Source organism: Mirounga leonina, unplaced genomic scaffold (assembly GCF_011800145.1).
Source record: "Mirounga leonina isolate KUSES-001 unplaced genomic scaffold, KU_Mleo_1.0 Mir_125, whole genome shotgun sequence".
In the NCBI taxonomy this organism is placed as follows: Eukaryota; Metazoa; Chordata; class Mammalia; order Carnivora; family Phocidae; genus Mirounga; species Mirounga leonina.
This window is the reverse complement of record NW_023270305.1, coordinates 63,501,512-63,521,628: the sequence shown is the minus strand read 5'-3', so window position 1 is coordinate 63,521,628 and position 20,117 is coordinate 63,501,512. Positions and strand designations below refer to the sequence as shown.

At 37.6% G+C, this 20,117-nt stretch overlaps 1 protein-coding gene across 2 annotated transcripts in view; it reads left to right on the top strand.

The window, feature by feature from the left end:
- Positions 1 to 20,117, top strand: part of STON1 (stonin 1) — a 117,674-nt gene that overhangs the window by 93,324 nt on the left and 4,233 nt on the right. For both annotated transcript variants that reach the window (XM_035001603.1, XM_035001602.1), the window contains 2 exons: positions 14,984 to 15,244; positions 16,185 to 16,274. In XM_035001603.1, coding sequence (XP_034857494.1) covers positions 14,984 to 15,244; positions 16,185 to 16,274 — 351 coding nt within the window. The remainder of the gene's footprint in view (positions 1 to 14,983; positions 15,245 to 16,184; positions 16,275 to 20,117) is intronic.

Sequence of the window (20,117 nt, the reverse complement as noted above, 5' to 3'; positions counted from 1 at the left end):
TATCTATCTATCTATCTATCTATCTATCTATCTATCTATCTATCTATCTTGACTAATTGCCTTAGCTAGGACTCACAGTACATTGTTGAATAGGAGTGGCAAGAGTGGTCACCTTGCCTTGTTCCTGATCTTAAAGGAAAAGCTCTGAGTTTTTCACCACTGAGCATGCTGTTAGCTGAGGGCTTCTCATAGATGGCCTTTATTATAGTGAAGAAGTTTCCTTCTAGTCCTAGTTGGAGTGTTTTTTAAAAATCATGAAATGAGGGGCGCCTGGGTGGCTCAGTTGGTTAAGCGACTGCCTTCGGCTCAGGTCATGGTCCTGGAGTCCCGGGATCGAGTCCCGCATCGGGCTCCCTGCTCAGCAGGGAGTCTGCTTCCCCCTCTGACCTTCATGATTTCGCTCTCGATCTCATTCTCTCTCTCAGGTAAGTAGATAAAATCTTAAAAAAAAATAAAAATCAGGGCGCCTGGGTGGCTCAGTTGGTTAAGCGACTGCCTTTGGCTCAGGTCATGATCCCAGAGTCCCTGGATCGAGTCCCGCATCGGGCTCCCTGCTCGGCAGGGAGTCTGCTTCTCCCTCTGACCCTCCCCCCTCTCATGTGCTCTCTCTCATTCTCTCTCTCACAAATAAATAAATAAAATCTTAAAAAAAAAAAAAATCATGAAATGGTGTTGAAGTTTGTCAGATGCTTTTTCTGCATCAATTCAGGTGACTGTGTATCCCCCTTCATTATGTTAATAGGTTTTATTACATTGATTTTTCATATGTTGAATCATCCCTGCATCCCAGGAATAAGTCCCACTTGGTCATGATGTGTGATCTTTTTAATGTGCTGTTGAATTCTGTTTGTGTTAGTATTTTGTTTAGGATTTTTGAGGATTGGTGTTAATTCTTCTTTAAATGTTTGGTAGAATTCTCCAGTGGGGCCATCTGGTTCTGGGCATTTCTTTGTTGAGAGATTTTTGATGACTAATTCTATCTCCTTATAGATCTATTCAGATTTTCTATTCATGATCCATTCTTGGTAAGTTGTGTGTTTTTAGAAATTTATCTGATTTAGGTTATCCAATTTGTTGATATACAGTTCATAGTATTCTCTCATAGTATTCTCTCATAATTATTTTAATGTAAAATCAGTAGTAAAGTTTCATTTCGATTTTAGTTGAGTCTTAGTTTTTTCTTAATCAGTGTAGCCAAAAGCTTATCAATTTTGCTGATTTATTTTGAAGAACCAACTTTGTTGATCTTTCTTTTTTTTTTAAATTATTATGTTGTTGATTTTTCTCTATTGATTTTTTTTTCCTATTCTTTACTTTATCTCTGCCCTAATTGTTATTATTTCCTTCCTTACACTAGCTTTGGGCTTTGTTCTTCTTTTTCTGGTTCCTTGCAGTGTAAATTTAGATTATTAATTTGAGATCTTTTTTTTTTTTTCTTTTTTTTTTTATAAGCTTAGTGAGCTTTATTTTTTATTTATTTATTTATTTATTTTTAAAGATTTTATTTATTTATTTGAGACAGAGAGAATGAGAGACAGAGAGCATGAGAGGGAGGAGGGTCAGAGGGAGAAGCAGACTCCCCGCTGAGCAGGGAGCCCGATGCGGGACTCGATCCCAGGACTCCAGGATCATGACCTGAGCCGAAGGCAGTCGCTTAACCAACTGAGCCACCCAGGCGCCCGAGATCTTTTCTTTTTTAATGTGAACATTTATAGCTATAAATCTCATTCTTACACTGGTTTTGCTATATCCCATAAGTTTTGGTATGTTGTATTTTCATTTTTATTTGTCTTAAGATACTATCTTTTCCTAAAAGATTTTTTGTTTTTGTTTTGTTTTTCTTTTTCAAGTTTTTATTTAAATTCCAGTTAACATAAAATGTAATACTAGTTTCAGGTGCAGAGTTTAAGTAATTTATCTCTTACATACAGCACCCAGTGCTCATCACAGCAAGTGTCCTCCTTAATACCCATCACCCATTTAACCCATCCCCCTGCCCACCTCCCCTCCAGCAACCCTCAGTGTGTTTCCTATAGTTAAAAGTCTGTTTTCTGGTTTGCCTCTATTTTTTTCTACCACCCCAACCCATGTTCATCTGTTTTGTTTCTTAAATTCCACATATGAGTGAAATCATATGGTATTTCTCTTTCTCTGACTTATTTTGCTTAGCATAATCTCTCTAGTTCCAGTCGTGTCATTGCACATAGCAAGATTTCATTCTTTTGAATGGCTGAGTAATATTCCAGTGGATACATGTATATGTGGATAAAGAAGACCCATTCATCAGGTGATGGACATTTGGGCTCTTTCCATAATTTGGCTATTGTTGATAATTCTGCTATAAACATTGGGGTGCATGTGTCCCTTGAAATCAGTATTTTTGTATTCTTTGGGTAAATACCTAGTAGTGTAATTGCTGGATCGTGGGGTAGTTCTATTTTTACCTTTTCAAGGAACCTCCATACCGTTTTCCAGTGGCTACACCAGTTTACATTCCTATCAACAGTGTAAGAGGGTTCTCCTTTCTCTGCATCCTCACCAACATCTGTTGCTAATTTTAGCCATTCTAACAGGTGTGAGATGATATCTCATTGTAGTTTTGATTTGTATTTCCCTGAAGAATGATATTGAGCATCTTTTCCTATGTTGGTTAGCCATCTGTATGTCTTCTTTGGAAAAATGTCCATGTCTGCCCATTTTTTAATGGGATTATTTGGTTTTTGGGTATTGAGTTTTATAAGTTCTTTAAAGATTTTGGGATACTGACCCATTCTCAGATACATCATTTGCAAGTATCTTCTCCCATTCTGTAGGTTGCCTTTTAGCTTTGTTGATTGTTTCCTTCACTGGGCAGAAGATTTTTATTTTGATGAAGTCCCAATAGTTTATTTTTGCTTCAGGAGACATATCTAATATGAAGTTGGTATGGCTGATGTCAAAGAGGTTACTGCCTATGTTCTCCTCTAGGATATTGATGGTTTCCTGTCTCACATTTAGGTCTTTCATCCATTTTGAATTTATTTTTGTGTGTGGTGTAAGAAAGTGGTCCAGTTTCATTCTTTCACATGTTGCTGTGCAGTTTTCCCAATGCCATTTGTTGAAGAGACTGTCTTTTTTTTCCCATTGGATATTCTTTCCTGCTTTGTTGAAAATTAGTTGACCAACACATTAATAAAAGAAAGGATAAGAACCATATGATCCTCTCAATATATGCAGAAAAAGCATTTGACAAAGTACAATATCCATTCATGATAAAAATCCTCAACAAAGTAGGGATAGAGGGAACATACCTCAACATAATAAAGGGCATATATGAAAAACCCATAGCTAATATCATCCTCACTGGGGAAAAACTGAGAACTTTGCCTCTGTTGTCAGGAATAAGACAGGGATGTCTACTCTCACCACTGTTATTTAACGAAGTACCGGAAGTTTTGGCCTCAGCAATCAGACAAGAAAAGGAATCCAAATCAGCAATGAAGTCAGTTTCACTATTTGCGGATGACATGATATCCTCTACAGAAAACCCAAAAGACCACCAGGAAATTGCTAGAATGGATACATGAATTCAGCAAAGTTGTAGGATACAAAATCAACATGCAGAAATCTGTTGCATTTCTATACACCAGTAATGAAGCAGCAGAAAGAGAAATCATGGAATCAGTTCCATTTACAACTGCACCAAAAACCATAAGATACCTAGGAATAGACCTAAACAAAGAGGTAAGAGATCTGTACTCTGAAAACTATAAAACACTTATAAAAGAAATTGAAGATGACACAAAGAAATGGAAACACATTCCAAGCTCATGGATTGGGAGGACAAATATTGTTAAAATGTATATACTACCCAAAGCAATCTACACATTTAATGCAATCCCTATCAAAATGTCACCAGCATTTTTTACAGAGCTAGAACAATCCTAAAATTTGCATGGAACCTCACAAGACCCCGAATAGCCAAAACAGTCTTGAAGAAGAAAAGTAAAGCTGGAGGCATCACAATTCTGGACTTCAAGTTATATTAGAAAGTTGTGGTGATCAAGACAGTATGGTGCTGCCACCAAAATAGACATAGATCAATGGAACAGAATAGAAAACCCAGAAATAAACCCACAACTATATGATCAAAATTGATTTTTTTTTTTTGATTTTTAAAAATTTCTTCTTTGACCCATTCATTTTTTGAGTCTGTAGTTTAATTTCCACATCTTGTGTGTTTTCCTCCATTTTGATCAGAAAAGATGTGTGATTTCAGTCTTTTTAAATATTAATATTTGTTTTGTGGCCTAACATATGGTCTTTCCTAGAGAATGTTCTGTGTACACTTGAGAATAATGTGTATCCTGCTATTGTTGGATGGCATGTTTGTATATGTCTGTGTATGTGTTTTTATATGTCTGTTCAATATTATATTGAATATAATATTCAAGTTATTTCCTTATTGATATTTTATCTGGTTCTATTCATTATTGAAAATGGGGTATTGAAGTTTCATACTATTATCGTAAAGCTACCTATTTCTCAAATTCTGTCAATGTTCTGTGTGCACTTGAGAATAATGTGTATCCTGCTGTTGTTGGGTGGCATGCTTTGTATATGTCTGTTAGGTCCAACTACCCTATAATATTCAACTTCTTTATTTCCTTATTGATATTTTGTCTGGTTCTATTCATTATTGAAAGTGGGGTATTGAAGTTTCATACTATTATCGTAAAGCTAGCTATTTCTCAAATTCTGTCAATGTTACATGCATTTAGGAGCTATTAAATTTGGTGCTGATATGTTTATAATTGTTAAATCTTCTTAGTGAATTGATTCTTTTTTTGACTGTATGATGTTTTCCTTTGTTTCTTCTAAGGTGTTTGACTTAGTCTATTTTGTCTGATAGTAGCGTATCCTAATTCTTTGGTTGCTGTTTGCATGAAGTATCTTTTTCCATCCTTTTACTTTCAACCTATGTGTATCCTTAGATTTAAAGTGAGTCTCTTGTAAACAACATATGGTTAGATCCTGTTTTTTTATCCATTCTGCCAATTTGCGTCTTTTGATGAGGAGTTTAATCCATTTACATTTAAAGTCATTACTTAATAGGGTAGGACTTTTGTCATTTTGTTACTTGTTTTCTCTGTGTCTTTTATTTTTATTTTTTAAACTTTATTATGTTATGTTAGTCACCATACAATACATCATTGGTTTTTGATGTGGTGATCCACGATCCATTGTTTTCGTATAACACCCAGTGTTCCATGCAGTACGTGCCCTCCTTAATACCCATCACTGGGCTAACAAACCCCCCCCCCCCCCCCCCGCAAAACCCTGTTTGTTTCTCAGAGTCCATAGTCTCTCATGGTTTATCTCTCCCTCCAATTCCCACCCCCCCTCATTTTTCCCTTCCTTCTCCTAATGTCCTCCATGCTATTCCTTATGTTCCACAAATAAGTGAAACCATATGATAATTGACTTTCTCTGCTTGACTTATTTTACTTAGCATAATCTCCTCCAGTCCCATCCATGTTGATGTAAAAGTTGGGTATTCATCCTTTCTGATGGCTGAGTAATATTCCATTGTATATATGGACCACATCTTCTTTATCCATTCATCTGTTGAAGGGCATCTCGGCTCTTTCCACAGTTTGGCTATTGCGGACATTGCTGCTATGAACATTGGGGTGCATATGGCCCTTCTTTTCACTACATCTGTGTCTTTGGGGTAAATACTCAGGAGTGCAATTGCTGGGTCATAGGGTAGCTCTATTTTTAAATTTTTGAGGAACCTCCACACTGTTTTCCAAAGTGGCTGTACCAACTTGTATTCCCACCAACAGTGTAAGAGGGTTCCCCTTTCTCCGCAACCTCTCCAACATTTTTTGTTTCTCTCCCTGTCCATTTTTGCCATTCTAACTGGTGTAAGGTGGTATCTCAATGTGGTTTTGATTTGAATTTCCCTAATGGCTAATGATGATGAACATTTTTTTCATGTGTCTGTTAGCCATTTGTATGTCTTCTTCAGAGAAGTGTCTTTTCATATCTTCTGCCCACTTTTTGACTTGATTATTTGTTTTTTGGGTGTTGAGTTTGAGAAGTTCTTTATAGATCTTGGATACCAGCCCTTTATCTGTAGTGTCATTTGCAAATATCTTCTCCCATTCTGTGGGTCGCCTCTTTGTTTTGTTGACTGTTTCCTTTGCTGTGCAGAAGCTTTTTATCTTGATGAAGTCCCAAAAGTTCATTTTTGCTTTTGTTTCACTAGCTTTTGGAGATGTATCTTGAAAGAAGTTGCTGTGGCCGATGTCAAAGAGGTTACTGGCCTATGTTCTCCTCTAGGATTTTGATGGATTCCTGTCTCACATTGAGGTCTTTCATCCACTTTGAGTTTATCTTTGTGAATGGTGTTAGAGTATGGTTGAGTTTCATTCTTCTGCATGTGGCTGTCTAGCTTTCCCAGCACCGTTTATTGAAGAGACTGTCTTTTTTCCATTGCATGTTTTTTCCTGCTTTGTCAAAGATTATTTGACCATAGAGTTGAGGGTCCATATCTGGGTTCTCTATTCTGTTCCATTGGTCTGTATGTCTGTCTTTGTGCCAGTACCATGCTGTCTTGGTAATCACAGCTTTGTAATATAGCTTGAAATCGGGCAACGTGATGCCCCAGCTTTGTTTTTCTTTTTCAACATCTCTTTGGTGATTCGGGGTCTTTCTGATTCCATACAAATTTTAGGATTGTTTGTTCCAGCACTTTGAAAAATGTCATTGGAATTTTGATCGGGATGGCATTGAAGGTATAGATTGCTCTGGGTAGCATAGACATTTTAACAATGTTTATTCTTCCGATCCATGAGCATGGAATATTTTTCCATCTTTTTGTGTCTTCTTCAATTTCTTTCATGAGTGTTCTGTAGTTCCTAGAGTATAGAGCCTTTACCTCTTTGGTTAGGTTTATTCCGAGGTATCTTGTGGTTTTTGGTGCTATTGTAAATGGATTCATTTCTCTAATTTCTCTTTCTACAGTTGCGTTGTTAGTGTATAAGAAAGCAACTGATTTCTATGCATTGATTTTGTATCCTGCCACATTACTGAATTGCTGTATGAGTTCTAGTAATTTGGGGGTGGAGTCTTTGGGTTTTCCACATAAAGTATCATGTCATCTGCGAAAAGAGAGAGTTTGACTTCTTCTTTGCCAATTTGAATACCTTTTATTTCTTTTTGTTGTCTGATTGCTGTTGCTAGGACTTCTAGTACTATGTTGAACAATAGTGCTGAGAGTGGGCATCCTTGACGTGTTCCTGATCTTAAAGGAAAGGCTCTCAGCTTTTCCCCATTGAGGATGATATTCACTGTGGGTTTTTCATAGATGGATTTTATGAACTTGAGGAATGTTCCCTCTATCCCTATACTCTGAAGAGTTTTAATCAGGAAGGGATGTTGTATTTTGTCAAATGCTTTTTCTGCATCAATTGAGAGGACCATGTGGTTCTTCTCCCTCCTCTTCTTAATGTGTTCTATCACATTGATTGATTTGCGAATGTTGAACCACCCTTGCATCCCGGGGATAAATCCCACTTGGTTGTGGTGGATGATCCTTTTAATGTATTGTTGGATCCTATTACCTAGGATTTTGTTGAGGATTTTGGAATCCATATTCATCAGGGATATCGGTCTGAAATTCTCCTTTTTGATGGGGTCTTTGCCTGGTTTGGGGATTAAGGTAATGCTGGCCTCATAGAATGCGTTTGGAACTTTTTCTTCTGTTTCTGTTTTTGAAACAGCTTCAGTAGAATATTTCTTCTTTGAACGTTTGGTAGAATTCCCCAGGGAATCCATCAGGCCCTGGACTCTTGTTTTTTGGGAGGTTTTCGATCGCTGCTTCAATCTCGTTACTGGTTATTGGCCTATACAGGTTGTCAATTTCTTCCTGTTTCAGTCTTGGCAGCTTATAGGTTTCTAGGAAGACCTCCATTTCATCCAGATTGCTCAGTTTATTGGCATATAGTTGTTGATAATAATTTCTAATAGTTGTTTCTATTTCCTTGGTGTTAGTCATGATCTCTCCCCTTTCATTCATAATTTTATTAATTTGGGTCCTTTCTCTTTCCTTTTGGATAAGTCTGGCCAGTGGTTTATCAATCTTATTAATTCTTTCAAAGAACCAACTTCTAGTTTTGTTGATCTGATCTACTGTGTTTCTGGTTTCTAATTCATTGATTTCTGCTCTTATTTTAATTATTTCTCTTCTAATGCATGGCTTAGGCATCGTTTCTTGCTTTTTCTCTAGTTCTTTAAGGTGTAGAGTTAGTTGGTGAATTCGGGATTTTTCTCTTTTTTTGAGTGAGGCTTGGATGGCTATGTATTTCCCCCTTAGGACCACCTTTGCAGTATCCCATAGGTTTTGGACCGATGTGTTTTCGTTCTCATTGATTTCCATGAATTGTTTAAGTTCTTCTTTGATTTCCTGGTTGACCCAAACATTCTTGAGCAGAGTGGTCTTTAGCTTCCAAGTGTTTGAATTTCTGCCAAATTTTTTCTTGTGATTGAGTTCCAGTTTTAAAGCATTGTAGTCTGAGAATACGCAGGGAATAATCTCAACCTTTTGGTATCGGTTGAGACCTGATTTGTAACCCAGTATGTGGTCTATTCTGGAGAAAGTTCCATGCACGCTCGAGAAGAATGAGTATTCTGTTGTTTTAGGGTGGAATGTTCTGTAAATATCTATGAGGTCCATCTGGTCCAATGTATCATTCAAAGCTCTTGTTTCCTTGTTGATTTTCTGCTTAGATGATCTGTCCATTGCTGAGAGTGGAGTATTGAGGTCTCCTACAATTAATGTATTGTTATCAATATGACTCTTTATTTTGGTTAACAGTTGGCTTATGTAGATGGCTGCTCCCATGTTGGGGGCATAGATATTTACAATTGTTAGATCTTCTTGTTGGATAGACCCTTTAAGAATGATAGAGTGTCCTTCTGTGTCTCTCATTACAGACTTTAGTTTAAAATCTAATTTGTCTGATATAAGAATTGCTACCCCAGCTTTCTTTTGAGGTCCGCTGGCATGGAAGATGGATCTCCATCCCTTCACTTTCAGTCTGGATGTATCTTTAGGTTCAAAATGAGTCTCTTGTAGGCAGCATATGGATGGGTTCTGTCTTTTTATCCAATCTGCAACCCTGTGCCATTTTATGGGAGGATTTAGGCCATTCACGTTGAGAGTGATTATTGAAAGATGTGAATTGGGCGCCTGGGTGGCTCAGTTGGTTAAGCGACTGCCTTCGGCTCAGGTCGTGATCCTGGAGTCCCGGGATCGAGTCCCGCATCAGGCTCCCTGCTCAGCAGGGAGTCTGCTTCTCCCTCTGATCCTCTCCCATCTCGTGCTCTCTCTCTCTCTCATTCTCTCTCTCAAATAAATAAATAATATCTTAAAAAAAAAAAGATATGAATTAATTGTCATCATGTTGCCTGTGAAGACGTTGTTTTTATAGATTGTCCCTGTAAATTTCTGTTGTAGATCACTCTTGGGGTCTTTCTCCTTTTATAGAACCCACCCTTAATATTTCTTGCAGGGCTGGCTTAGTGGTCACATATTCTTTCAGTTTCTGCCGGTCTTGGAAGCTCTGCATCTCTCCATCCATTCTAAATGACAGCCTTGCTGGATAAAGTATTCTTGGTTGCATGTTCTTCTCATTTAGTACCCTGAATATGTCTTGCCAGGCCTTTCTGGCTTGCCAGGTCTCTGTGGATAGGTCTGACGTTATTCTGATGTTCCTCCCTCTATACGTAAGGAATCTCTTCCCCCTAACTGCCCTTAAGATGGTTTCCTTGGTTCTAAGATTTGCAAGTTTTACTGTTACATGCCGGGGTGTTGGCTTGTTTTCCTTGATCTTGGGAGGGGTCCTCTCTGCTTCTAGGACACGAATGTTTGTTTCATTCCCCAGATTAGGGAAGTTCTCAGCTATGATTTGCTCAAATACATCTTCTAGTCCTCTCTCTCTCTCCACTCCCTCTGGGATTCCAATTATTCTGACATTGGAACGCTTCATGGTGTCACTTATTTCTCTGATTGTATTTTCATGGATTCTGAGTTGTTTTTCCCTGGCTTCCTCTTTTCCCTTTTTATCTATTATATTGTCTTCCAGGTCGCTTATTCTCTCTTCTGCCTCACTTACCCTAACTGTTAGATTATCTAGATTGGATTGGATCTCATTGATAGCATTTTTAAGTTCTGCCAATTCACCTTTCATTTCTGTCCTTAGAGACTCTATGTTGTCATTAATTGATTTCTCCATTCTAGCCATTGTCTTCACAATTGCTAGCCTGAATTCCATCTCTGACATCTTGGTTATATCTGCATCCATTTATAAATCTGCCAATCTCTGAGTCTTTTTTATTTTGGGGGTTCCTCCTCCTAGTCATTCTGTTGATGGGTGTTTGAGGGAATGTATAGAGTCCAAATTATTGGCCAGAACCCAAGCAAGATGCACCTGTTTTCTTGGGACCTTAGGGTTGCTGGCCTCTTGTTTTCCCAGCCTGTCTTCTGGGGGAGGGGCCTGCTGCGCTGTTACTCAGGCAACCCTGTTTGGGTGGAGTTGCCCTGCCCCCCTGTGGCAGGAGATGGGCTCAGCGGGAATCAGTTTTTGGGGCTTTTGTTCTCTGGTGGCTTTCCACATCTCTTCCGCGAGTCAGAGCAGAAGAGACTGTTTCCAGCCCTCTGCCTCAGAGCAGAGAGACCACAGTCTGTTCTTCAGTGAGCTCTCCAGGCCACACTGTCTCCATTTCTGTCTGTGCTGCTATAAACTGCAGCATCCTGGGTTGTGCGCCCTTCCGCAGCACCCCCAGTCCTGCCTCCAGGTTGGGGCACGTCTCTGCCCTTTGTGCTTCTAAAACTGCCAGCGGCTCCCAGTTCGCCCGTGTGACCCCATAGCTCCCGGTTTCTGCCCCGGGTGCTGCCCTAGAGTCCTTTCCCCGCCCATACCGGTCTGCAAGTCTGCGCCCCATCCCCAGCGTGCGAGGCTGTCGCTCATCGGCAGTGTAGGATCCCCACGGCCAGGCACCCTCCCTCTGCCGTTTATCCTCCAGTATCTGCCCACAGAATCAGGGCTCCCCACTTTGTACCTCGAAACCAACCGCCTGCGATATTGTGCTTGTAGAGATCCAGATCTTCTTACATCTTAGGCTGGTTTTCTGGGTGCTCAGAGTGGTCTGGTAGATATCCAGCTCAATTCTGGGGACCAGTTGAAATAGGGTCCCCTACTCCTCTGCCATCTTTCCTTCTCCTCTGTGTCTTTTAGCTTTTTTGCGCCACATTTCCTCCCTTATTGCCTTCCTTTGTGTTTAGTTGATTTTCTTGTAGTGACACATTTCAATTCCCTTTTCATATCTGTGTATATTCTATAGATATTTTCTTTTTGGTTACCATGGGGATTACTTGTGGCATCGTAAAGATATTATAGTCTTGAAGTGATACCAACTTAACTGCAGTCTCCTATAAAAATTCTGCTGCTCTTCAGCTCTGCCCTTCCTTACTTTGTTAATGATATCCCAAATTACATCTTTATAATTGTGTTCCCCTTATTATAGATTTATAATTATAAATGTTTTTATGCTTTTGTCTTTTAATTCTTGTACAGGAATAAGAAGGAGAATTACAAACAAAATTATAATGTCAGTTTTTATATTTCTTTATTTTTAAAAGAAAACTTTATATTTTTGTATGGCTTTGAGTTATTTTCTGGTTTCCTTTCATTAAAAGACTCCCCTTAGGGAGTCTTGTAGGACAGGTTCAGTGGTAATAAGCTCCTTCAGCCTTTATCTTAGAATCCTTTAATTTTTCACTCATTTTTACAGGACAGTTTTGCCAGATATAGAATTCCCAGTTGACAATCTTTTCCTTCAATACTTTAAATATATATCATCCCACTGCCTTCTGGCCTTCAAAGTTTCTGCTGAGAAATCTGCTTGTTACCTTATTGAGGATCTCTAGTATTTGATGAGTTTCTTTTCTGTTGCTGCTTTAATTAGTGCTGTTTTTATTTTTTTAAATTTCTAAATTTTTTATTACTTGTTTTGCACCAATGACCATTTATTGTTTCTGTAAAGTAGGCATTGTGCTAGATATCCACATAGACACTCACAGAACACTCAAAACTGTACGAACTAGGTCTGATTTTAATGGATTGCCACCCCCAACCTCACCTCTGCATTTTGACTTTTGGGATAGTCTTGTGCTTCTTTTTTCTTTTTTTTCTTCAGTTAGCCACTGTATAGTTTTTGATGTAGTGTTCAATGATTCATTAGTTACACATAACACAGTTCACATCATAACACATGCCCTCCTTAATACCCCCTCCCCCTCCCCCCTCCCCTCTGAGAACCTCAGTTTGTTTCCCGGGGTCCATAGTCTTTCATGGTTCATCTTCCTCTCTGATTTCTCCCCCTTCAGATTTCCCTCCCTTCCCCTATGGTCCTCCGTGCTATTGCTTATGTTCCATATATGAGTGAAACCATATGAGAATTGTCTTTCTCTGCTTGACTTACTTCACTTAGCATAATCCCCTCCAGTTCCATCCATGTTGATGCAAAAGGTGGGTATTCATCCTTTTGAGGGCTGAATAATATTCCATTTTATATATGGACCACATCTTAATCCATCTGTTTAAGGGTATCTCGGCTCCTTCCACAGTTTGGCTATTGTGGACTTTCTTAAGCAGCATTCTTGCAACTATGCCTGGAGTCACAGGGAAGTGAAGGATATTCCCTTGTTGGTTTCATGGTGTTAGTTATAAGACACCTCTTTTCATATATAACCCAGAAATCACACCCCTAACTCAAGGTAGTCTGTTTTTAAAGACTTTTGGGGGGTAAAAGTCCGCTAATTTCCACACTCACCTGCTCCTGTTTTCCTTATCACACTTTCCTGCATTTCCTAGTTTCCATTAGGATGGAAAGCATGCACTACAATCGCATGAGCATAGCTTCTCAGAGAGCTTCCCTCTCCACAGAGGAGGCAGCCCTTCATCTCTTCAAGGAGGTCAAGTGCTCATTAGACTTCTTCCCATTTACTGGATATGCAGACTATTAAAAACTGGACAACTTTTTTATGATGAGCACTGGGTATTATAAGTAAGTGATGAATCACTAAATTCTACTCCTGAGACCAATAGTACACTAGATGCTGAGTAGAATTTTTTAAAAAATTTAAAAACCCACAAAACTTAAATCCAACGGGGCAACTTTTGGAAACTTCTCTAAAATTTGAGGTAAATATTTAAATTAATTAGTGCTGTTTTTAAATTTCAGTTTCCAATCATTTATTGCTACTACACAATTTTTGTAAACTGACTTATATCAGTCTGAATGTTTGTGTTCCTCTGCCTCCCAATTCATATGTTGAAATCCTAACCCCCAAAGATGATGGTAGTTAGGAGGTTGGGTCTTTGGCAGTGAGTAGGTCAGAGTGGAACCCTTATGAGTGGGACTAATTGCCTTATAAAAGAGACCCTACAGAATTCTCTAGCCTCTCTGACATTGAAGACACAGTGAGAAGGCACTGCCTGTGAACCAGAAAGTGGGCTCTCACCAGATACTGATTTTGCTGGTGATTTGATCTTGAACTTCCCAGCTTCTAAAACTGTGAGAAATTAATTTCCATTGTTTATAAGCTACCTAGTCTGTGTTACTTTGTTATAGCAGCTCAAATGGCTGAAGACAATTTCCTTATCCTTTTAATATCTTCAGAATCAATGGCAACACCCCTTCTTTAATCCCTGATAGTGTTTGTTTTTTTTCTTTCTCTTTTTTTCTTTGTCAGTCTGGCTAGAGGCTTATCAATTTTATTGATCTTTTTAAAGAATGAACTTTTGGTCTTTCTCAATTTTTTCCTGTTCTCAAATTCATTTATTTCTCTTTTTATTGTTTTCTCTTTTGCCAGGAGCTTAATTCAGTCTTCTCTTTTTAGTTTCTTATGGGTAGAATTTTAGGTCATTGATTTGAAACTTGATTCCTTTTGAATATAATCATGTAATGCTGTAAATTTCCCTCTAGGCACTGCTTTAGCTACATTTTACAAGTTTTGAAATGTTATGTTTTTGTTTGCATTCAATTAAAATTATGTGCTGCTTTCCCTCATGACTTACTCTTTGATCCATGGGTGTTTAGAAATGTGTTAATTTTTAAATATTAGAGGATTTTCCAGATCTTTCTGTTACTGATTTCTGGTTTAATTCCTTTGTGATTAGAGAACATACTTTGTGTGTGTTAAATTTGTCAGGATTTGTTTTAGAGCCCAGAATATGGTCCATCTTGGTGAACATTATGTGTGCTCTTTAAAAAAGTGTGCCTTTTGCTATTTTGGGATGGAGTATTCTGTAAATGTCAATTAGGTTAAATTGTTTGATTGTGTTTTTCAGGTCTTTTACATCCTTACTAAATTTCAGTCTACTTTCTCTATTGTTCACTGTGAGAGGAATGTTGAATTTTCCAACAATAATTATAGATTTGTCTGTTTCTCTTTTCACTTTTTTCAGTTTTGATTTCTTTCTGTTCTTTTGTGCTTGGTTTATTTCAGCTAGTATAATCTTTTGTTTTTTATTTATCCATTGAGCATGATATCACTTTACTTTCTGCTTCATTGAATTATTGTTTAAAATAAAATGAAAGAGTTAAAACCTAACAAGTACTATATAAATTTAAGGTGGTATATATAAAAATGGACAGTTACTACCTGAAACTGGTAAACTCATTTGTTGTCTATGTATGAGTGTAAGTGGGTTTACTTTATTTATGGTTTAAAACTTACCCCATTTTGCACAGAAATGCTGGGATTGTTCTAAAATACAAAATTAGGGAACATACATAGGAAAGGAAAGAAATATAGAAAAGTATATTTTAAGATCACTTGTGAAATGTTTAACTTTATATTTTGTGTGATAAAATGTATTATACACCTTTTTGACTTGAAAAACTTTATTGCATTTCTTTCTCTTTCTAGGATTCTAATTCTCATATGGATTTAAGCATTCAGGTAACTGATGATGATATTAATGAAATAATTCAAATAGATGGAACTGGTGATACATCTTCCAATGACGAAATAGGAAGTACAAGAGATGTAGATGAGAATGAATTTCTAGGGATTATTGATGCAGGAGGCCTGAAGGTACTTGAAGAAGAAGCTGACAGTATATCAAATGAAGATTCAACTGCCAACAGTAGTGATAATGAAGATCCTCAAATAGACGTTGTAGAAGAGGTGAGGATCACTTTTGAGCTGAAACTTTTTTTTTAAAAATTAAATTTATAGCATTTGTACTTTAATATACTTCTAATATACTTGGTTCTTTAACATACTTTAATCAAGAGGAATCGCAATTAAGATTAACCCTGTCTTTAGTCTTTTAAAATGAGACTTATTTGTACCCTTGTATTTAAACTTTTAATCTTAAACTGTAATTCAAGCAGTACTAAGTATTTGGGAATCGGCTACTATATTTGTTGGTCTTAATTAGGGATAGTGGGAGGTTTAGAGGCCAGGAGTGGAGGTACAGAAGGCAGGCAGGTTAGAAGCATACAGTATCTGCTCTGATTCTAATAAATGCAGTAAATTTTTGTGGAATGTAGTAAGTAGTACTATCACTTATGGTGGCCTTACAGATGTGCCAGGTATCACATTAAGTCTTACTTTATGTTATTTAACATTCCCACCGCCCTATGGGTCTTATTACTGTCCTCATTTAACAGATGAGAAAACTGAGATATGAAGAGTTTTAGTAAATTGATGAAGGTCAATCGTGTAGTTACTAAATGTCCAACCTGGGATTCAAGCTCAAGTTATTTGACTTTTTAAGTAAAATACTATTCTCTTTCCAAGTTTGTTCGTTCGATCCTTCCTTCCTTCCTTTTCTTTTTTTTTTTTTTTTTTTTTAAGATTTTATTTATTTATTCACACGCGAGAGAGAGCACATGCGAGAGAGCACGAGCAGGGAGTAGAGGGAGAAGCAGATTCCCTGTGAGCAGGAAGCCCCATGTGGGGGTCGATCCCAGGACCCTGAGATCGTGACCTGAAGGCAGACACTTAACTGACTGAGCCACCCAGGCACCCCACCAAGTTCCTTTATTTCTATATGTATCTTTGTCTTTAAAAAATTCAGAGCATCGTGAAATTCCTTAATGTGACCATATTTCATCTTTAGGACCCTTTAAATTCTGGAGATGATGTTAGTGAGCAGGATGTGCCAGACCTGTTTGACACGGATAATGTAATCGTCTGCCAGTATGACAAGGTACTGTATTCACCTTTTAAACTGTGGGTTTATTAATTGCATTTATGGTAGAAAGGTATGTAAAATGATGGACAATTATGGTGAACTACAGTTCATAGTTAATCTTGAAAAAGCTAGTTATGTATATTTTATATCTAACACTGTGTTGTGTGTTCTCAGTGATACCAAAAAAATGATAGTTCTTATCTAAAGGAGGTGACAATCTTATTAAAACAAGATGTTTCTGTATGTAATAAAAGAATGGCATACAATAAGATGGTAGGTAAATCAGAAGCTAAAATCTGTGACAGGCAAATCAAATGCTAAAATACATGGCATATAAATCAAATGCTAAGATGAATGACACGTAAATCAAATGCTAAGATATGTGGCACAGTGAGTCCAAAAAGTAGCTAGGAAATACAAGAAATCATTTGTAGTTGGAGTTCTCCACAAATCCTTCATGGGTGATGTGGGGCTTTGAAATAGGTCTTAAATGATTTGTAAGATATAGATAAGTGTGGAGAGTAGACATTTTGAGTAGAACAGCTTAATACAAGACAGAGAAATGAATGCATGTAGAATGTACAAGGAAGCAGTGAAGAGACAGCTCTGCCTTAAATGAAGTATTCTTCTTTTGGATTTATTAGGAAATGAGGCTGGGTTGGGGACAGAGTTGGCAGCAGACTGGAAAATCCAGAATCCTGGTAGGAGAATTCAAACTTGATTTGAAGGACGTTAGCATTCTGAAAATGTTACTGAGAAAACTAATTGGTTTTAAAACTGGCTATACTTGCTGATTAGGCAGAGGCAAATGGTAAGAACAGGGATAGTGCAGACACGAAGTAACCAGAGCCCAGAATAAGGATGGCAATGTGGAACATGGAAGAGTCAGAGATGGAAGAATCAATGGGACTTGGTGATTATTTGGACATTAGAGAATGATCAACAAAGAGAGTTGAGGGGCACCTGGGTGGCTCAGTCTGTTAGGTGTCCAACTTTTGATCTCAGCTCAGGTCTTGATCTCAGGGTCATGAGTTCAAGCCCTGCACTGGGCTCCATGGGGCCCACTTAAACAAATAGTTGAAGGTGTGTCAGTTTTCAAACCTAGAGATTAAGTTAGAAGTAATTTAATTTTACAACTAAAAGAGAATACTGCCTTTTCTTCTTTTTAAATACTGTATCTGTGATTATGTGGTAGAATATTCAGCTTTTGTCTTTAATTCCTGCATATTTACTTCTTTGTTTTTAGCAGCTTTGAGATACAATTCACATATTATACAACTCACGTTTAAAGTGTACAATTCAGTGGTTTTGTATATTCATGGATATGTACAGCCATTAACATAGTCCATTTTAGAGCATTTAATCACCTCAAAAAGAAACACTATTTCCCTTTAGTTCTCACTCGTATATCTCCCCATTTCCTCCCATCCCCCCCAAGGCCTAAGAAACCACTAATCTACTTTCCGTCTCTTTAGATTTCTCTATTCTGGAGTTTCATATGAAAGGAATCATATAATAAGTGTGTTTTTTCTGTGCCTGCCTGCTTTTACTTCACACAGTGTTTCAAATACATCCATGTCATAGCATGTAACAGTTCTTCATTTTTTTAATTGCTGAATCCTAGTCTATTGAATAGATGTGCCGCATTTTGTTTATCCAATCATCTGTTGATGGACATTTGGGTTGTTGTCGTTTTTTGGCTATTATGAAGAATGCTGCTTTAAACATTCATGTACAGGTTTTTGTGTGAACATGTATTTTCATTTCTCTTTGGTATATACCAAGGAGTGAAATTCCAGGGTTACATGGTAATAATTTGAGGAAGTACCAGACTGTTTACCAAAGTGGCTCTACCATTTTCCATTCCTATCAGCAGTGTATGAGGGTTTAGATTGCTCCACGTTCTCACTAACACTTGTTATCTGATTTTTTGATTCTAGCCATTCTAGTTGGTATGAAGTGGTATCCCATTGTGATTTTGATTTGCATTTCCCTAATGACTAATGCAGATTTACATCTTTGCCTTTTTTTCAGTAACAATTCCAATATACTCGGGAGAAACAAAGGATGGTGTTTTGAATTGCTATAAAAATAAATCCTTTTTTTCTAAAAATAAGATCATTTTCCCTCCTATAACATTTTATGTAGATAGAAAATGGCAATTGAGATGCTGGTAAACATAAACACAAGAAGGAATAGGTAATAGAAAAGGGACCATTCTTAGTTTGAAACTTACTTTAGCTTCGTATAAACAGTATATTGCCTTCTATGAAGAAAACACTATAAAGCAGTAAGTTATGTATGCATTCCATAGAGTCACAGAGAATTTTCTAGACCATTATGGATATAGTATCCTTTGTTGTATTGCATTGTGGGAAATAGCTTGTAATTAATTACATAGTGCTTTGTATTTTTCAAAGTGTGTTTTCATATATTGTCTTTTGCTTCTTATAGGGCAGGTAGAAGGAGTGATAGTAGGTGTATAGTGTTAACAAATCTAGTTGTCTGAGAGTCCTCTCTGATGAATATATATTTTTTTATTTTTAAAGATTTTTATTTATTTATTTGACAGAGAGAGAGATAGCAAGAGCAGGAACACAAGCAGGGGGAGTGGGAGAGGGAGACACAGGCTTCCCGCGGAGCAGGGAGTCCGATGCAGGGCTTGATCCCAGGACCCTGGGACCGTGACCCAAGCCCAAGGCAGACGCTTAATGACTGAGCCACCCAGGCACCCCTGATGAATATTTTAAAAACAGTACTGAACATTTTAAGTCAAGGGAGCCATTGAATTGTTTTTAAAAGGGGCTGATGAAGTTAGCAAAGAAAATGTATCTATAAAGTCAAAGTGGGATGCAAGGGACCACTGCCAACAGTGGATTTTTATGAGAAAATAACTTCCCAGTTCTGGGCATTGGTTGGCCCATTTCAAGTAGCACTTAATATAACCAGACTCAAGTAAATTGAAAGAGTTTTCAGTAACCTTTTAGGAGCTTTACTAGTCAGTGTGTGTGTTTTTTTTTTTTTTTTTTTTTAAAGATTTTATTTATTTATTTGACACAGAGAGAGAGGAATCACAAGTAGGCAGAGTGGCAGGGAGCGGCAGAGGGAGAAGCAGGCTCCCCGGTGAGCAGGGAGCCCAATGTGGGACTCAATCCCAGGACCCTGGGATCATGACCTGAGCTGAAGGCAGACACTTAACGACTGAGCCACCCAGGTGCCCCTAGTCAGTGTGTTTTGAAGGCCAGTATCTTCAGTTTGCCTGGGAAAGTGTTACAAATGTAGACTTTTGAGTTTTACCTCAGAGTATGGAATCAGAATGTGCATTTTAACAAGACCCTGAGGTGATTTGTATGGTTATTAAACTTTGAGAAGTTTTTTTTTTTTTTAATATATTTTATCTGGCTTTGATTGCCATATGGAATTTACCTTTAAAATTTGTAAGTTAACAATTAGGGAAAAACTTGAAAATATTAAGATGTGCCATGAAAAAGGGTTAAATGAAGGTCATTGGTCACCATGCTGAGTGGAGAATTAAAGGGTGTAATTATGTTATTTCAGAGGCTTAGAGAATGTCTGAGATTAATATACAGGTTAAAGTAATAATGCTATTATAGGGAGATTAATGGTGAAATGCAAGCTTTAACTATAGATGGGAGTGTTCTATGCCATAATTGGACACTATAGTGGAATGTAAAACTACTTGAATATGTTGCATCTTCATGTAACAGGTTAGCAAACTTTAGTTGCGTATTCATAGTTGGCTTTGTCTGTTAGATGCTGGTACAATGAATAATTGCTAGGTGTGTAACAGTATCTATCTATCTATCTATCTATCTATCTATCTATCTATCTATCTAT